Raw genomic sequence first — 20,855 nt, 5'->3', positions numbered from 1 at the left:
GGAGGTGTATACAGTATGGGATGTGTGTTTTATTCTTCAGAGCAGTTTATGGAGGTGTACACAGTATGGAATGTGTGTTTTATCCTTCAGATTGGTTTGTTGAGGTGTACACAGTATGAAATGTGTGTTTTTTCCTTCAGAGCAGTTTGTTGAGGTGAACACAGTATCGAATGTGTGTTTTATCCTTCAGAGCAGTTTACGGAGGTGTACACAGTATGGAATGTGTGTTTTATCCTTCAGAGCGGTTTGTGGAGGTGTCCACAGTATGGAATATGTGTTTTATCCTTCAGAGTGGTTTGTGGATGTGTATACATTATGGTACATGTATGTGTGTTTTATCCTTCAGAGTGGTTTGTGGAGGTGTATACAGTATGGTATGTGTGTTTTATCCTTCAGAGTGGTTTGTGGAGGTGTATACAGTATGGTATGTGTGTTTTATCCTTCAGAGTGGTTTGTGGAGGTGTATACAGTATGGTATGTGTGTTTTATCCTTCAGAGCGGTTTGTGGAGGTGTATACAGTATGGTATGTGTGTTTTATCCTTCAGAGTGGTTTGTGGAGGTGTATACAGTATGGTATGTGTGTTTTATCCTTCAGAGGGGATTGTGGAGGTGTATACAGTATGGTATGTGTGTTTTATCCTTCAGAGTGGTTTGTGGAGGTGTATACAGTATGGTATGTGTGTTTTATCCTTCAGAGGGGATTGTGGAGGTGTATACAGTATGGTATGTGTGTTTTATCCTTCAGAGGGGATTGTGGAGGTGTATACAGTATGGTATGTGTGTTTTATCCTTCAGAGTGGTTTGTGGTGGTGTATACAGTATGGTATGTGTGTTTTATCCTTCAGAGGGGTTTGTAGTGGTGTACACAGTATGGAATGTGTGTTTAATTCTTCAGAGCGGTTTGTGGAGGTGTACACAGTATGGAATGTGTGTTGTATCCTTCAGAGTTTGTGGAGGTGTATACAGTATGGAATGTGTGCTTTATCCTTCAGAGTGGTTTGTGGAGGTGTATACAGTATGGTATGTGTGTTTTATCCTTCAGAGGGGTTTGTGGAGGTGTATACAGTATGGTATGTGTGTTTTATCCTTAAGAGGGGTTTGTGGAGGTGTATACAGTATGGTATGTGTGTTTTATCCTTCAGAGTGGTTTGTGGAGGTGTATACAGTATGGTATGTGTGTTTTATCCTTCAGAGCAGTTTGTGGAGGTGTACACAGTAAGGTATGTGTGTTTTATCATTAAGAGGGGTTTCTGGAGGTGTATACAGTATGATATGTCAGTGTTTTTTATGGCAATTTCGGGGCCGATATTCGGCCCCATTCCCCTAAAAAAAGAGTATATATTTTTCCCCCATTTTGTAAAAAAAATCCCCTCCACAAGTTTTAAAAAAAAAAAATTTTTTTTTTTTTTTTTTTTTTTTTTTTTTTAGAAAGAACTGTCTCATTATCATGATAAATATATCTCAAATTTATTTCATAAACAATTTATAATGTATATAACTATAATTTATATTATTTTGAATTATTATAAAGAGTTGTATTAAATAGTTTTTCCCAAATCAGTGGACTTTTCAAATTAATTGCATTTTTCCGCCAGAATGGCCAAGAAAAGGCCTGATGTATCTATATTTTGTCAATATTTTTTTATAAAATCATTCCAATTTTGTCCATTTTATTAATACAAAATGCTCAAATTTGCCATTTTATCGACTCAAAAGATCCCAATTAGACTCAAAATGGCTAAGAAAACTGAGACTGTGCAAGAAGGCTAAACTGTCTGAAACTAATGTTGAAAAAAATCATTGATATATATTTTAATTTTAAGAGAAAGACATTCAGCTGTGAATATTATATTCATAGAAACATGTGTATTAATATAATAAATATCATTACATATAAACAAGTGAATTTTTAATTTTCCCCTTTTCCTAAAAAACAACGCATATTTTCCCCTTTGGACGGACCCCGCCACCATTCCCCTATAAGTGAAAAAAAACACTGTATGTGTGTTTTATTCTTCAGAGCAGTTTGTGGAGGTGTACACAGTAAGGTATGTGTGTTTTATCCTTAAGAGGGGTTTGTGGAGGTGTACACAGTATGGTATGTGTGTTTTATCCTTAAGAGGGGTTTGTGGAGGTGTACACAGTATGGTATGTGTGTTTTATCCTTAAGAGGGGTTTGTGGAGGTGTACACAGTATGGTATGTCAGTGTTTTATCCTTAAGAGGGGTTTGTGGAGGTGTACACAGTATGGTATGTGTGTTTTATCCTTCAGAGCAGTTTGTGGAGGTGTACACAGTAAGGTATGTGTGTTCATCCTTAAGAGTGGTTTGTGGAGGTGTTCACAGTATGGTATGTCAGTGTTTTATCCTTAAGAGAGGTTTGTGGAGGTGTACACAGTATGGTATGTGTGTTTTATCTTTCAGATGGGTTTATGTAAGTGTCCACAGTATGTTATGTGTGTTTTATCCTTCACAGCGGTTTGTGGAGGTGTATACAGTATGGAATGTGTGTTTTATCCTTCAGAGCTGATAATGGAGGTGTACACAGTATGGAATGTGTGTTTTATCCTTCAGAGGGGTTTGTAGTGGTGAACACAGTATGGAATGTGTGTTTTATCCTTCCGAGTAGTTAGTGGAGGTGTATACAGTATGGTATGTGTCTTTTATCCTTCAGAGGGGATTGTGGAGATGTACACAGAATGGTATGTGTGTTTTATCCTTCAGAGGGGTTTGTTTAGGTGTACACAGTATGGAATGTGTGTTCTATCCTTCAGTGTGGTTTGTGGAGGTGTACATGTATACAGTATGGTATGTGTGTTTTATCCTTCAGAGAGGTTTGTGGAGGTGTCCAAAGTATGGAATGTGTGTTTTATCCTTCAGAGGTGTTTGTTGAGGTGTACACAGTAAGGTAAGTGTGTTTTATCCTTCAGAGCGGTTTGTTGAGGTGTACACAGTATTGTATGTGTGTATTATCCTTCAGAGCGGTTTTTTGAGGTGTACACAGTAATGTATGTGTGTTTTATCCTTCAGAGCTGTTTGTGGAGGTGTACACCAAGCAGCGCAATGAGCGACTCAAGAAGGAGGAGGAGAAAAACCGGCTACTGGCCATGGACCCGTTCTCACCTGAGACACAGAGGATGATAGCTGAAGAAATTAGGTACAATCAAGTATACTCTTGTTTTGTTTATTATGTCCCCGTTCAAAGAAGAGGGGGTATATTGTTTTGCACATGTTGGTCGGTCCGTCAACCAGATGGTTTCTGGATGATAACTCAAGAACGCTTATGCCTAGGATCATGAAACTTCGTAGGTACATTGATCATTACTGGCAGATGACCCTTATTGATTTTCAGGTCACTAGGTCAAAGGTCAAGGTCACAGTGACTCGAAATAGTAAAATTGTTTCAGGATGATAACTCAAAAACGCTTAGGCCTAGGATCATGAAACTTGATAGGTAGATTGATCATGACTGACAGATGACCCCTATTGATTTTCAGGTCACTAGGTCAAAGGTCAAGTTCAAGAACTCGAAACAGTTAAATGGTTTCCGGATGATAACTCAAGAATGCTTACGCCTAGGATCATGAAATTTCATAGGAACATTGATCATGACTGGCAGATGACCCCTTTGATTTTCAGGTCACTTGGTCAAAGGTCAAGGTCACAGTGACTCCAAATAGTACAATGGTTTCCGGATGACAACTCAAGAATGCTTACACCTAGGATCATGAAACTTCATAGGTACATTGATAATGACTGGCAGATGACCCCTTTTGATTTTCAGGTCACTAGGTCAAAGGTCAAGGGCACAGTGACTCGAAACAATAAAATGGTTGCCTGATGATAACTCAAGAATAATTAGGCCAAGGATCATGAAACTTCATAGGTACATTTATCATGACTGGCAGATGACCCCTATCGATTTCAGATTTCTAGGTCAAAGGTCAAGGTCACAGTGACAAAAAACGTATTCACACAATGGCATGCATGTTTTACAAACAGCCCTTGTTAAAAAAATATTCGAATGGTTGTCAGATATTGACAAGGAAAAATATTGATGTATCAAGTGGTTTGTATTGCCTGATCTTCCTGATGATGCATTTGTATTTTGAGGCTGGGCGTCTCCAGGAAAACAATATAGTATGTATGGCTTCAGAAAAAAATAATGATAAAATCATCAGTACCAATATGAAACTTCGAAGAAAAAAAACTGTTGCTACTACTTTGTGGTAATTAAGGTATAACAGGTCTTTTTAACTGTTCAAAATTACAATTTAATATTTGTACATAAAGCTTATGTCCATTATGTCTCTTTAATTGAATGATGATTTTTTTACATCAAATTTTAAATGATAAAAGAACAAATAAACACTAAAATCAGCCTAGAATAAGAACTCATGATTAAATTGATAACCATTCTGACTTACACATTTGTAATGCATCCGATGTCCACTGATGAAGACATTGCAGAGAGGTATGTTTTGATTGGACTGTCTGTTATTCAGTTCATTTGTACATGAGAATATGCCTATATGACAAGTTTCGTTGAACATCAACACCGCTTGCTACAAAGCTTTGATATTTTCATCGATGCTTTGAACACACTTATCAAAATCATATCACGTGACCCTTTCTTAACATTTACTTAATTATGGTCCAATATAGAAGTTTTTAATTCAATTTTTGGTTAACTCAAATGGAATGTAATATTAACGTTAATACTATTTATAAAGAACTTTGCTACATTCATCACACACGTAGAACACTTAATCTGCTGAACTCATGTTGACCTTGACATGGACCTTTTATTTTTTCTTGGGGGGGGGGGGGGGTGTACAACTTACTCATAAATGAATCAATACAGCCTAGGTATCTGTCAGGGGCATGAGTGTTCATCGAACACATCATATTGTTCTCACTCTATATTTGTTTATGAAAACTGTTGTTTTTATCTTCCAAATCTCTAATTCACGGGAGCTTTGACCTCCAAACCCCCCCCCCCCTTCCCCCGATACACCCCCCCCCCCCCCCAAAAAAAATAATATAAAAAAAGACTCCAACAAAAAACACAGACGCAAAAGTACAAATTTTCAAAGATTTTTAACGTTCACCAATGCTTTAAAAGCTCTATAGTAGGGTTCAAAACAATTTGAGCAAGTCATGTCTTCAACTTCTGTAAACCTTGAATTAGATGTGCGCTTCAGGACCATCATGGCCCTTTTGTGCTGATTTCATATTAAAGAATGACCTTGTTTGACTAATTTCATATTTAAGAATGACCATGTTTGACTGATTTCATATTAAAGAATGACCATGTTTGACAGGTTTCATATTAAAGAATGACCATGTTTGACTGATTTCATATTAAAGAATGACCATGTTCGACTGATTTCATATTAAAGAATGACCTTGTTTGACTAATTTCATATTAAAGAATGACTATGTTTGACTGATGTCAGTTTGGAGAATGACCATGTTTGACTGATTTCATATTAAAGAATGACCATGTTTGACTGATTTCATATTAAAGAATGACCATGTTTGACTGATGTCAGATTGAAGCATGAACAGGTTTTATTTATTTTAGATTGAAGAATGCCCATGTTATACTGATTTCAGATTAAAGAATGTAGAAAGCAATATGGAGACTGCTATAGAACATGTGCCAGAAAGTTTTGCTCAGGTTGTGATGCTGTACATTGACTGCAGAGTAAACGGCCATGAAGTGAAGGCATTTGTAGACTCAGGTAAGCCTGTAAATTGACTGCAGAGTAAATGACCATGACATGAAGGCATTTGTAGACTCAGGTAAGCCTGTACATTGACTGAAGAGTAAATGACCATGACATGAAGGCATTTATAGACTCAGGTAAGCCTGTAAATTGACTGAAGAGTAAATGACCATGACATGAAGGCATTTATAGACTCCGGTAAGCCTGTACATTGACTGCAGAGTAAATGACCATGACATGAAGGCATTTGTAGACTCAGGTAAGCCTGTAAATTGACTGCAGAGTAAATGACCATGACATGAAGGCATTTATAGACTCAGGTAAGCCTGTAAATTGACTGAAGAGTAAATGACCATGACATGAAGGCATTTATAGACTCCGGTAAGCCTGTACATTGACTGCAGAGTAAATGACCATGACATGAAGGCATTTATAGACTCAGGTAAGCTTGTAAATTGACTAGAAAGTAAATGACCATGACATGAAGGCATTTATAGACTCAGGTAAGCCTGTACATTGACTGAAGAGTAAATGACCATGACATGAAGGCATTTGTAGACTCAGGTAAGCCTGTACATTGACTGCAGAGTAAATGACCATGACATGAAGGCATTTGTAGACTCAGGTAAGCCTGTACATTGACTGCAGAGTAAATGACCATGACATGAAGGCATTTGTAGACTCAGGTAAGCCTGTACATTGACTGAAGAGTAAATGACCATGACATGAAGGCATTTGTACACTCAGGTAAGCCTGTACATTGACTGCAGAGTAAATGACCATGACATGAAGGCATTTGTAGACTCAGGTAAGCCTGTACATTGACTGAAGAGTAAATGACCATCACATGAAGGCATTTGTAGACTCAGGTAAGCCTGTACATTGACTGAAGAGTAAATGACCATGACATGAAGGCATTTGTAGACTCAGGTAAGCTGATGTCTGAAAACTATTGATAGGTTGTGTGTTCAGGCCAATTTCCCCCCCGTCCCCATCCTTTGCAATAAAAGTTTGTTTTCCTCTATTTATCATACAGTTTGCCACATAATATGAGCTTGATGTTGAAAAGATGTTGAATAAATGCATACTAGCGAGAATACATGCAGACCAGTAAACACGTTATATGTTTTTAAGAGGCTGACAGAAAACTTCCTATGGCTTTTGTCAGTTACAGTGGTAAGAATGTGTAGTTGGTAGTGGTCAACCAGCTAGCTCTGAAAAAGTGTGAGATGTTAAACTGAACACCTTGATAGGAATCAAATACTGTACAGCCCTAAACCCAATAAAACAAACACAACATTTCCTATTTTATTAATAGTTCTCAATTTGGAGTACCCTGCCCTTTGACCAACAATGTTGGTTAGTCCCTCAGTTTGTCCACATAAGATGTCAAAACTTTCTCGAGCAATTACACTGAGACTTCAAATCATCACCATGGAGTGTTTACATGTGTAAAACACTTTGTATTATTCCCAGACTTCCTCACATTAATTTTCTTTTGTCCTTGAACATAGCTTAAACAGTGGTGTGTGTCCTTGAACATAGCTTAAACAGTGGTGTGTGTCCTTGAACATAGCTTAAACAGTGGTGTGTGTCCTTGAACATAGCTTAAACAGTGGTGTGTGTCCTTGAACATAGCTTAAACATTGGTGTGTGTCCTTGAACACAGCTTAAACAGTGGTGTGTGTCCTTGAACACAGCTTAAACAGTGGTGTGTGTCCTTGAACATAGCTTTAACAATGGTGTGGTGGTCTTAGTCACATTTGTGACAAAACTCTGTTTAATAATAACAACAAATTGCAACAATGTTTTAAATTGAACATAATAAGGAAAATTCATGCACATAATTCTTGAACTCGTTCTCATGTGATTATTTTGGATGCTACCCTGTAGGTGCACAGATGACAATAATGAGTCAGAGCTGTGCAGAGCGGTGCAACATCATGAGGCTGGTGGACCGGCGCTGGGCAGGCATAGCCAAGGGAGTAGGCACGCAGAAAATCATCGGCAGAGTGCATCTAGGTTTAAAATCACTGGCTTAAGCATTCCAATGTTATTATTATATGTGTCTCAACATGGGAAAAATGAGCTCATGTGTGGAAAGTGCCGACCCAGATTAGCCTGTTCAGTCTGCACAGGCCAATCAGGGGCGGCACTTTCTGCCTCAACGGGATTTTTGTTTAGAAGAACTTAAGAGTCTCCCTTTTAACAAAACAATCGATGAAAGCAGAAAGTGTTGTTGCTGATAAGCCTGTGCAGACTGCTGATAAGCCTGTGCAGACTGCTGATAAGCCTGTGCAGACTGCTGATAAGCCTGTGCAGACTGCTGATAAGCCTGTGCAGACTGCTGATAAGCCTGTGCAGACTGCTGATAAGCCTGTGCAGACTGCTGATAAGCCTGTGCAGACTGCTTGGGCTAATCTGGGGAAACCATTTACGCACATGAATGAAACCCTCCCAGAAAGAGGCTCATGTGAGTCGTGTTCTGAGAAAACTGGCCATAATGCATGTGCATAAAGTGTCATCCCAGATTAGCCTGTGCAATCTGCACAGGCTAATCAGGGACAACACTTTCAGCCAAAATTGGATTTTTAATAAGAAAAGACTTCATTTTAACAAAAAATGTCATAAAAGTAGTAAGTGTCGTCCCTGATTAGCCTGTGCAGATTAAACAGGCTAATCTGGGACGACACTTTACGCACATGCATTATGCCCACTTTTCTCAGAACACGACTCATATGTTAAATCACCATTAAAAAAATAAACAGATGAGTTTGTCAATTTGGTCTTTAAAGGGGCATATGTGGGAAAAGGGATATGATATGTTTAAGTTTGTAACCTTATTTAGGGGGAATGTTGGCGCTATGCCCCTTTAAATGTACGCAGAACAATATTAAGTTTTGCTCCAATATTAATTATATTGCAATAGTGCATTTGTGTTTATGATCTATGACAAATTTGTGGAAAAAAGTATTTGGCAAACATTTTAATTTGTATAAATTGATCTGAAGATATGTAAATGGTATTGAAGATTTTTTTTTTGTAATTGCTGATACTTTGTTTTGGCTGATGATTTTCTTATATGACTTAAGGATATTTTCATTAACCAAACACATAATTATTTAAGTCATTTTAACCATGATTGCATGTAAACCTCAGGAAACATACAGATAGAGAAGGATTTCCTGCCGTCGTCTTTCTCCATACTGGAGAACCAGCCCATGGACATGCTACTAGGACTGGACATGTTGAAACGACATAGGGTAGGTAAAGCTGATAGGACTGGGCATGTTGAAACGACATAGGGTAGGTAAAGCTGCTAGGACTGGGTATGTTAAAACAACATCGGGTAGGTAAAGCTGCTAGGACTGGGCATGTTGAAACGACATAGGGTAGATAAAGCTGCTAGGACTGGGTATGTTGAAACGACATAGGGTAGATAAAGCTGCTAGGACTGGGTATGTTGAAACGACATAGGGTAGATAAAGCTGCTAGGACTGGGTATGTTGAAACGACATAGGGTAGATAAAGCTGCTAGGACTGGGCATGTTGAAACGACATAGGGTAGGTAAAGCTGCTAGGACTGGGTATGTTGAAACGACATAGTGTAGGTAAAGCTGCTAGGACTGGACATGTTGAAACGACATAGAGTAGGTAAAGCTGCTAGGACTGGGAATGTTGAAACGACATAGGGTAGATAAAGCTGCTAGGACTGGACATGTTTAAGTGCAGTGTCATCTTATGCCAATGTCATCTGCAATAAGTGCATTTTAATACAGTACTGTCAATTCATTTTAATACTGTGCAATAAATGCAAACATGTGCATCGTGATACAGTGTCATCAATGCCAATATGTGCATTTGAATACAGTGCTGTTTATGCCAACAGGTATGTTTAATAGAGTTCTGTAAATACCAACATGTGCATTTTAATACAGTGCCACCAACTCCAACATGTGCCTTTTAATACAGCGCCATAAATTCCATCATGTGCATTTTAATACAGTGCCATCAACTCCAACATTTGCATTTTAATACAATGCCATCAATTCCAACATGTGCATTTTAATACAGTGCCATCAATTTCAACATTTGCATGTTAATACATTGCCATAAATTTCAACATGTGCATTTTAATACAGTGCCTTCAATTCAAACATGTACATTTTTATACAGTGCCTTCAATTCCAACATGTGAATTGTAATACAGTGCCATCAATGTTAACATGTGCATCTTAATAAAGTGCCATTAATGCCAACATGTGCAATTGAATACAGTGTCATCAATGTCAGTGTAGAGATGTTAAATACCTTCAGACTTATAATAGGGCAATTTCATCTGTAAACGTAAATCGACGTTGTTATGCAGTAACCACTGTATCACTCTCAACTCTTTGATTTCAATGTGTTATATATTTCTACTTGATTATTGTTATTCCAAATTATGTTTTAAACAAAATGTGTATCACTTTTAATTGTTAACAATTCCAGTTACTAACAAAACATGAATTTGAAGTTTACATTTTTGCATGTCCAAGTTCCAAAATTATTCAGGCATTCTAATTGTCTGCATTTCTAGTGTTAAATTCCCCCGTCATTGCAGTGTATCATAGATCTTCAGACCAATGTGTTGGTAATTGGGACCACGGGTACAAAGACCCCATTCCTGCATGAGAACCAGCTGCCGCAGTACGCTCGTATCAACCAGAACGATGACGAGACTGACCCTGACCTTCAGAAGGCATTGCATAGCTCAGGCAAAGAGGCAGCAGGTACTCGCATTGACGTGTATAAATTATGTATCCAGGGCCCCTGTCTTATCAAAGGTCTTTTGATTAATCTGAGCCTTATCAAAGGTATTATGATTAATCTAAACCTTATTTAAGGTCTAATGATTAATCTGAGTCTTATCAAAGGTCTTCTGATTTATCTGAATCTTATTAAAGGTCTAATGATAAATCTGAGTCTTATCAAAGGTCTAATGATAAATCTGAGTCTTATACAAGTTCTTATAATTAATCTGAGTCTTAGTAAAGGTATTATGATATATCTGAGTTTATATAAGGTCATATGATTAATCTGAGTCTTATCAAAGGTCTAATGATTAATCAGCGTCTTATATAAGGTTTTATGATGAATTTACGTTACCATTGAAATTATAGCTAACAACAAATGAACTTGTATGATCAATGTTTTTTCTATTGTTCTACCATTAACAGTTCATAAAAGATTGGAAGTTAAAAAAAATCTTTAAAAATATAGTAATTGAGATCTTTTCTTAGTGATTTTACTTCTCTTAAAGGTGTATCATGACTTAAATTTGTCAAATGGTCATTACCAGGATGAGCTCTGGGTTTGGTATTCATTTACACATAAACATTTGGATTGAAAAAATATATATAGTCTAGACATGCTGACTAGTTGTTTTAAATAGATAAATGCAGTAGGAGAATGGCAAGTTAAACTCAATCAAAAATTGTTTTAGAATGCTAGTTTACATAATTTCAGTTTCAAAAATACTTAAAATTCCTTGTCTTCAGTCTAAGAATGTTGATACTATAAGCTAAGGCCACATAAATATATCAGGGGACAAAAATTCCACTCGTCCACTCGTATTGACGAGTGAAATCTTGAAAGGACGAGTGAATTTCCCTAAAGCTCTCGTCCTACAGGACGAGTGAAAAAAAACTGATGTTAAAATATGTATTTTCTGACCAGTAAGACTCTTTTTCATTAAATAAAATCATTTCTTAAAGCATATCTATTCCGAAAGTAGAACGCGAATGAACCGGAAATCGTAATTGTAAATTTCATACAGCAGGTGCGCGTTGTTATGCGAGACTGTGTCCCGAGTAAATATTGGCTTTTTGGTGTAAACTTTGCGCGTCAATGTTGACAGGGAATCATCTGACTTTATTCACTGTAAGTATTGATTTTTTTAAAGAATTATTTTACTGCGAAGAACGGTTTTAAACCAGTCTGAATTTCATCTGAAAAATGTCTGACATACGAGCGTTCTTTAAAGGGGGAAGGAGCGATGTTCAACCATCCGAAATGGAAAGCACGCAAGCATTAGAAAAAGGAAAAAACAAATTTGTCTTCATTTATTTATTTTGTGTTCCTCATAAATAAAGTAAGTTAACATTTCTTCTGTGATCAGCTGGCATGAATAACTAAGTAAGCAGCATTTAAGCAGTGATATAGGAAACATTGTTAGTCATATCAGTCCTTTGCAATCTTTCTTTCACACATATTTGAAGGACAAGTGCATGTGTTTGCAGGACGAGTGAAAATTTTAATGCACTTGTCCTGCAGGACGAGTGCAATTTATAAATATTTTTGTCCCCTGTATATAATTATCTTTGTATGCTTAACCTAAGTGTATATCTGCATATGTTATCAGTATTCAAATTATAAGGTAGTTTAAAGGCATGTGATGACTAAGGATGAGACTAAACTTTTGTTGCCACCAAACCTTTGACCCTATTCACCAACTGTTCTATCGCTTAAGTAAAGCTGTATATTTTAAACTGTTAATTTAAAACTGATTTTTTTGCCATGGCTAACAATGCTTTTCATGCCATGCCTGATAAAATTTTTAGCATTTTTTTTTAAATCTTGGATTCAATTTGTATTCTTAAGTTAAAAAATTGGCTGTCAAATATGGTCATATTTTAGATATATTTTAAACCATTAGAAATTTAATTGAATAATTAAAACTGTCTAGTAATGCAACATTTTTATGCCCCCGGTAGGGTGGCATATAGCAGTTGAACTGTCCGTCAGTCAGTGTGTCTGTCCGTCCGAAAAAAACTTTAACATTGGCCATAACTTTTTAAATATTGAAGATAGCACCTTGATATTTGGCATGCATGTGTATCTCATGGAGCTGCACATTTTGAGTGGTAAAATTGCAAGGTTTACATCATCCTTCAAGGTCTAGGGTCGAAAAAACAAAGTCAAGGGAAGTAATAAGCTTTAAATGGACATAGTTATCTGACCTGCCCACGTATATATTTTTGTTAAATAAATCAAAGCGGCGCAGTAGGCGGCATTGTGTTTCTGACAAACACATTGTGGTAAAAGGTCAAGGTCATCCTTTACGGTCTACGGTTAAAAAATACAGATTTAAGGGAAGTAATAAGCATTAAAAAGGGAGAAAATTATTCAATATTGAACAAAGCCACTTTATATATTTGGCATGCATGTGTATTTCATGGAGCTGCACATTTTGAGTGGTGAAAATACAGTCACGGTAGTGGCTTTTAATTATTTGCTACTAAAAATAGAGATTTGTTACAACAAATATTTTCAAGGGAAGTAATTTATATAATTATAACTCTCATATTATATATTTCCTTTCCAAGAATTGAAGTTCTTTTCACATTTACTGTACAGACTTATTATTTTGAATATTTATAACCCAAATGTTTGATTTTTTATTTTGATTTTTTTTTTTAAATGATATAATTATAATTTATTTGATGTTCATTACATACCTGATAGATACATGATCATTTCTGGCTATGATCTCTTTTAAACCACAGGCCTTGGTTGTCAGTGATGTCTGACATGGTCATAATTGACTGTGAGAACCTCCCCACCCCACACCCCGCCAGAACCTCCCCCCCCCCCCCCCCCCCCCCCCCCGGTTGGATTGGACAAAATTCTATTTGATTTCTATACATGCCAAATGATAAATAAAAAATTTATTTCCATGCGGCGCAGTAGGGGGCATTGTGTTTCTGACAAACACATCTCTTGTTAATAACAAAAAATGTGTGCATTTTTTTTCTTTTAATGTTACCTGCAGGCGTTTTTTGCTTCTGCCTTTCTTTACTTCTTACAACTTTATGTTTTTTAAATTAACTTTAAATTTTAGTATATTTTAAAATATGGGTATACGTATGCCATCGTTCAATAAGAAGTTAAACTCCAAGAACCAAACAAATTAGCCGTTCATAAATAGATCCTGGATTCAGTTCAGTTAAGCGGTCATTTATTTAGAGGTAAGCATGCAAAAGGCAAATTAATATTCAAATAATGGTACAAAAACCATACATATGAGCAGCATTGCGCAAATCGGTATGAAACCATATGTGCTGAGTGTAGCTTCAGACTAGCCTACGCATTAGCAATGTCTGGTGAGGAGCTACACTGTATGCAGACTAGCCTACGCATTAGCAATGTCTGGTCAGGAACTACACTGTACTCAGACTAGCCTACGCATTAGCAATGTCTGGTCAGGAACTACACTGTTCACAGACTAGCCTACGCATTAGCAATGTCTTGTCAGGAACTACACTGTACGCAGACTAGCCTACGCATTAGTAATGTCTGGTCAGGAACTACACTGTACCCAGACTAGCCTACGCATTAGCAATGTCTTGTCAGAAGCTACACTGTACGCAGACTAGCCTACGCATTAGCAATGTCTTGTCAGAAGCTACACTGTACGCAGACTAGCCTACGCATTAGAAATGTCTTGTCAGGTACTACACTGTACGCAGACTAGCCTACGCATTAGCAATGTCTGGTCAGGAACTACACTGTATGCAGACTAGCCTACGCATTAGCAATGTCTGGTGAGGAGCTTCACTGTACGCAGACTAGCCTATGCATTAGCAATGTCTGGTCAGGAACTACACTGTACACAGACTAGCCTACGCATTAGCAATGTCTGGTCAGGAGCTCCACTGTACGCAGACTAGCCTACGCATTAGCAATGTCTTGTCAGAAGCTACACTGTACTCAGACTAGCCTACGCATTAGCAATGTCTGGTCAGGAGCTACACTGTACACAGACTAGCCTATACATTAGCAATGTCTGGTCAGGAGCTACACTGTACGCAGACTAGCCTACGCATTAGCAATGTCTGGTCAGGAACTACACTGTACACAGACTAGCCTACGCATTAGCAATGTCTTGTCAGGAACTACACTGTACGCAGACTAGCCTACGCATTAGCAATGTCTGGTCAGGAACTACACTGTACGCAGACTAGCCTACACATTAGCAATGTCTGGTCAGGAACTACACTGTACGCAGACTAGCCTACGCATTAGCAATGTCTGGTCAGGAGCTACACTGTACGCAGACTAGCCTACGCATTAGCAATGTCTGGTCAGGAACTACACTGTACACAGACTAGCCTACGCATTAGCAATGTCTGGTCAGGAACTACACTGTACGCAGACTAGCCTACGCATTTGCAATGTCTGGTCAGGAGCTACACTGTATGCAGACTAGCCTAAGCCTACGCAATGTCTGGTCAGGAACTACACTGTATGCAGACTAGCCTAAGCCTACGCAATGTCTGGTCAGGAGCTACACTGTACGCAGACTAGCCTACGCATTAGCAATGTCTTGTCAGGAGCTACACTGTATGCAGACTAGCCTAAGCCTACGCAATGTCTGGTCAGGAGCTACACTGTACGCAGACTAGCCTACGCATTAGCAATGTCTTGTCAGGAGCTTGACTGTACGCAGACTAGCCTATGCATTAGCAATGTCTTGTCAGGAGCTTGACTGTACGCAGACTAGCCTATGCATTAGCAATGTCTGGTCAGGAGCTACACTGTACGCAGACTAGCCTATGCATTAGCAATGTCTGGTCAGGAACTACACTGTATGCAGACTAGCCTATGCATTAGCAATGTCTTGTCAGGAGCTACACTGTACGCAGACTAGCCTATGCATTAGCAATGTCTGGTCAGGAGCTACACTGTACGCAGACTAGCCTATGCATTAGCAATGTCTGGTCAGGAGCTACACTGTACGCAGACTAGCCTATGCATTAGCAATGTCTGGTCAGGAACTACACTGTACGCAGACTAGCCTACGCATTAGCAATGTCTTGTCAGGAACTACACTGTACGCAGACTAGCCTACGCATTTGCAATGTCTGGTCAGGAGCTACACTGTACGCAGACTAGCCTATGCATTAGCAATGTCTGGTCAGGAGCTACACTGTACGCAGACTAGCCTACGCATTTGCAATGTCTGGTCAGGAGCTACACTGTACGCAGACTAGCCTACGCATTAGCAATGTCTGGTCAGGAACTACACTGTACGCAGACTAGCCTACGCATTAGCAATGTCTTGTCAGGAACTACACTGTACGCAGACTAGCCTACGCATTTGCAATGTCTGGTCAGGAACTACACTGTACGCAGACTAGCCTATGCATTAGCAATGTCTGGTCAGGAACTACACTGTACGCAGACTAGCCTACGCATTAGCAATGTCTGGTCAGGAACTACACTGTACGCAGACTAGCCTACGCATTAGCAATGTCTTGTCAGGAACTACACTGTATGCAGACTAGCCTATGCATTAGCAATGTCTGGTCAGGAGCTACACTGTATGCAGACTAGCCTACGCATTAGCAATGTCTGTTCAGGAGCTACACTGTATGCTGACTAGCCTACGCATTAGCAATGTCTTGTCAGGAACTACACTGTATGCAGACTAGCCTACGCATTAGCAATGTCTGGTGAGGAGCTTCACTGTACGCAGACAAGCCTATGCATTAGCAATGTCTGGTCAGGAACTACACTGTACGCAGACTAGCCTACGCATTAGCAATGTCTTGTCAGGAACTACACTGTACGCAGACTAGCCTACGCATTAGCAATGTCTTGTCAGGAACTACACTGTATGCAGACTAGCCTACGCATTAGCAATGTCTTGTCAGGAGCTACACTGTATGCAGACTAGCCTAAGCCTACGCAATGTCTGGTCAGGAGCTACACGGTATGCAGACTAGCCTAAGCCTACGCAATGTCTGGTCAGGAGCTCCACTGTATGCAGACTAGCCTACGCCTACACAATGTCTGGTCAGGAGCTACACTGTATGCAGACTAGCCTACGCATTAGCAATGTCTGGTCAGGAACTACACTGTACGCAGACTAGCCTACGCATTAGCAATGTCTGGTCAGGAACTACACTGTACACAGACTAGCCTACGCATTAGCAATGTCTGGTCAGGAGCTACACTGTACGCAGACTAGCCTACACATTAGCAATGTCTGGTCAGGAACTACACTGTACGCTGACTAGCCTATGCCTACGCAATGTCTGGTCAGGAGCTACACTGTACGCAGACTAGCCTACGCATTTGCAATGTCTGGTCAGGAACTACACTGTACGCTGACTAGCCTACGCATAAGCAATGTCTGGTCAGGAGCTACACTGTATGCTGTCAAGTCACACAAGGATTCGTGGTGTAGTTAGCGGACAGGGTAGAATTCCCACAGTCTGGTCTTGAGTTATTGTGACGTAAGACCCATTTTTGCATGATGTGACTTATTTAACATTTCTGTTTAACATTTGGATTTCAGACCTCAACAAGAAGTAAAATTCACCTCAGTTCATGTTTGTAGAGTTTGTTTTGCAAGTATTTTGGTTTGTATATCATTTCTTCCGATTTGGTTTTACCCCAGTTCGAAACACCGGTTTGTATGTTTTCTTTCTCACCGTTCTACAGCAGTGGTTGTTTTACAGTCACATTACTGACATACCTGTTCACCTTCTCTACCTTTGCTGTTTATCTATTGGGATACCCTTTGTTTATCTGTCTATCCATAACATTTTCGTGTACATAATATATAGATAGCAGAGAACCTGTATGGTCAGGTCTTGTAAACATTAAAAAATTATTGTAACCTCTGAATCTGATGATATTGTCCACTCGCAGAATGATTTGTGAACCAGTGTAGAGCATGTTCCAATGAGGAACTGGACCCTGCAATTTTAATTTTTAAAAAATGCTCTGTTTATATTTCAATTAACTTTCCTTGAACTAACAATTCTAAGGCAAAGAATTAATCCTAATTCTTTTGTTTCAACTAATAATTAAAAAAAAGGAAGATAGGTTGGATTTACATTTTTTTTATTGACTGATTTCATTAATTGATATTCATTCATGATGTAAAGTTACTTGCACAAAAAAAGCATGACCCAAACATGATCCTTTGATATGGATCTATACAGAATCAATCATGATTTCCTGAGAGCATAAATGCATGATGATTGTCACTGTGCACATATCTTCTGCAGTTTGTATCTTGTTATCTCAAGTTATACAGGTCATTTTCTTGACAGTAACAAAGTGTATTGAATTTAACAATGTCAATGGAAGAGGTTTAAAAATTACAAACCACAATGTCAACTATAAGCACATCTTTTTCACACATAATAAATACATTGTTTGTAGGCCTTGATAATAATTATATTGTTAGCACAATTTTATTTTTAGCTCACCTGAGCACAAGGTGCTCATGGTGAGCTTTTGTGATCGCCCTTTGTCCGTCGTGCGGCGTCAATATTTGCCTTGTTAACACTCTAGAAGCCACATTTATTGTCCAATCTTCATCAAATTTGGTCAGAAGATTGGTCTCAATGATATCTTGGATGAGTTCGAAAATGGTTACGTTTGCTTGAAAAGCATGGCTTCCAAGGGGCGGGGCATTTTGCTAATATGGCTATAGTAAAACCTTGTTAACACTCTAGAGGCCACATTTATTGTCAGATCTTCATGAAACTTGGTCAGAAGATTTATCCCAATAATATCTTCGACGAGTTCGAAAATGATGCCATTTGGTTGAAAAACATGGCCGCCAGGGGGCAGGGTATTTTTCCTTATATGGCTATAGTAAAACCTTGTTAACACTCTAGAGGCCACATTTTTTTTCAGATCTTCATGAAACTTGCTAAGAAGATTTGTCCCAATGATATCTTGGATGAGTTAAAAAATGGTAACCTTTGCTTGAAAAATATGGCTGCCAAGGGGCTGGGCATTTTTCTTTATATGGCTATAGTAAAATCTTGTTAACACTCTAGAGGCCACATTTATTTTCTGATCTTTATGAAACTTGGTCAGAAGATTCATCCCAATAATATCTTGGACGAGTTCGAAAATGATGCCGGTTGGTTGAAAAACATGGCCGCTAGAGGGCGGGGCATTTTTCCTTATATGGCTATAGTAAAACCTTGTTAAATACTCTATAGGCCACATTTAATATTGTCCAATCTTCATGAAATTTGGTCAGAAGATTGGTCTAAATGATATCTTGAATGAGTTTGAAAATAATTATGGTTGCTTGAAAAACATGGCTTCCAAGGGGCGGGACATTTTTCTTATATGGCTGTAGTAAAATCCTGTTAACACTCTAGAGGCCACATTTACTGTCCAATCTTCATGAAACTTGGTCAGAAGATTCATCCCAATAGCATCTTGGACGAGTTAAAAAATGATGCTGGTTGGTTGAAAAACATGGCTGCCAGGGGGCGGGGCATTTTTCCTTATATGGCTTTAGTAAAATCTTGTTAACACTCAAGAGGCCACATTTATTTTCCGATCTTCATGAAACATGGTCAGAAGATTTGTCCCAATAATATCTTGTTATCTCAGGTGAGCGACTTTGGGCCTTTCAGGCCCTCTTGTTGAAATTAATTGCAATTTGTTTAGTCATACCTTTTTTTAATTGAAACAATATGGCAAAAGGGACTGTAGCTTTTGTTGGTATAATATGTTTATATCTCATAACCCTGATTAGCATTTTTGCGATTTGGCTGTAAAATTACTGGTACATCATTGTTTTGCATTTAACAGCTTTTTCCTAACAGCGTTGAAATCCAAGTTAATTTTAACCAGGTTTTCAGAGGAAAATACTGGTTATTAGATTGGCGAATGTCGGCAGGCTGGCGGGCGGAACAAGCTTGTCCGGGCCATAACTTTGTTGCTCATTGTGAGATTTTAAAATCATTTGGCACATTTGTTCATCATCATTAGACGGTGTGTTGCCCAAAAGAATTAAGTCGTTATCTCCACTGTAAAGGTCACACTTTGTCGGGGCCATAACTATGTCATTCATTTAAGTAACAATCACGCTCAGAAATATCGAATATTTCGTTAAATAATGCTAACCCATAAAAAAATCAATGTTCCTTTTAGCAAAATGCAAAATTTCAACGTTAGATGTTGTCTGGTAGAATTGATTTAACGAGATACAAAATGCTCGTTTTTATTTTTTTGTGGCCACAAATAATTCCATTTATATCTCCCGTGAAATATCCGAACATTTACGGGCGAACACGAGATTGGCTACGGTAAGCGTCGGAAGCATGATGTAGCTCTCATGAATAATTATTATGTGAAATCAAAATGAATTCTGGGTAACTGGAACTTAGCGAATGCGAAAATGGCTTGTATAAATTATGCAAATGAACGCAACCCGAATGAATCCGATCCTGACTCGAAAGCAAAAGTAGATTACATCGTGAAACGATATTTAGATATTTAGATGCTTAAAACTTGCCGAATGCTTGTAATATAACGTTTTTACATCAATTTTACTTGTTTTTAGGGTCTTCCTATTGTAATTAGCCATCGTATGGTACTACTTGTTGTCGAATGTTTTTATATAGCATAATACAGTAGCCGTATGTATTGGTGAGCGTGATAGTGACTTTAAGAGATTTTAAAACCATTTGGCTCATCTGTTAACCATCATTGGACAGTGTGACGCACGAAAGAATTACGTCAATATCTCCAAGGTCAAGGTCACCATGACTAAAAATATATTTATTTTAAAACAAGGGGGGTAACTATGAACAATCAGTTCAGTTTGAGTTGTCTCCCTTTATAAGATTTTTTTTTCAAATTGAAAACCTGGTTTTGTGACAATTTTGTCCCTTGTTTTAACAGGTTGATTTTGACCATTCACATCTGTTGATGGGAAGAAAGTTATTAAAAACTTTGTAATTGCTCTAATGAATGGGCAAATTAACAAATCTTGCAAATGACTATGTTAATAAATTCATGTAAGTCAAAACCCAAAAAAGAAAATAAATATGAATGGCTAAAGATGATACTTGTGTTAAGTTATTGTCGGTTATTCTAGCTAAAGATAATATTAATTTAAAGCGAGCATTAGTTTTTGTGGTTACAGATATCATGGATGTTAAGTTTTAGTCATTTGTTATTGTGGTGACAGATAACACTGATGTTAAGTTTAACGTTCATCTTATTGGTTATTGTGGCTACAAATAACTCTGATGTGAAGTTAAAAGTCTTTGGTAATTGTGGCTACAGATAACAATAATGTAAGGTTAAACT

The 20,855-nt window shown here is 38.1% G+C and overlaps 1 protein-coding gene across 5 annotated transcripts in view; it reads left to right on the top strand.

Annotated features, from left to right (window-relative positions):
• LOC127850428 (protein DDI1 homolog 2-like) overlaps positions 1–20,855 on the top strand; it is a 39,900-nt gene that overhangs the window by 16,003 nt on the left and 3,042 nt on the right. For 2 of the 5 annotated variants that reach the window (XM_052383457.1, XM_052383456.1), the window contains exons 3-7: positions 3,031–3,157; positions 5,620–5,747; positions 7,626–7,754; positions 8,892–8,995; positions 10,336–10,504. In XM_052383457.1, coding sequence (XP_052239417.1) covers positions 3,031–3,157; positions 5,620–5,747; positions 7,626–7,754; positions 8,892–8,995; positions 10,336–10,504 — 657 coding nt within the window. Of the gene's footprint in view, positions 1–3,030; positions 3,158–5,619; positions 5,748–7,625; positions 7,755–8,891; positions 8,996–10,335; positions 10,505–17,076; positions 17,141–20,855 lie in introns of all 5 variants that reach the window. The other 3 variants (XM_052383458.1, XM_052383459.1, XM_052383460.1) reach the window with 3 other exon arrangements.

The sequence above is a fragment of the Dreissena polymorpha genome, chromosome 11 (assembly GCF_020536995.1).
Source record: "Dreissena polymorpha isolate Duluth1 chromosome 11, UMN_Dpol_1.0, whole genome shotgun sequence".
Lineage (NCBI taxonomy): Eukaryota > Metazoa > Mollusca > Bivalvia > Myida > Dreissenidae > Dreissena > Dreissena polymorpha.
The sequence above is the reverse complement of the archived record's forward strand: the minus strand, read 5'-3'. Positions and strand labels throughout refer to the sequence as shown.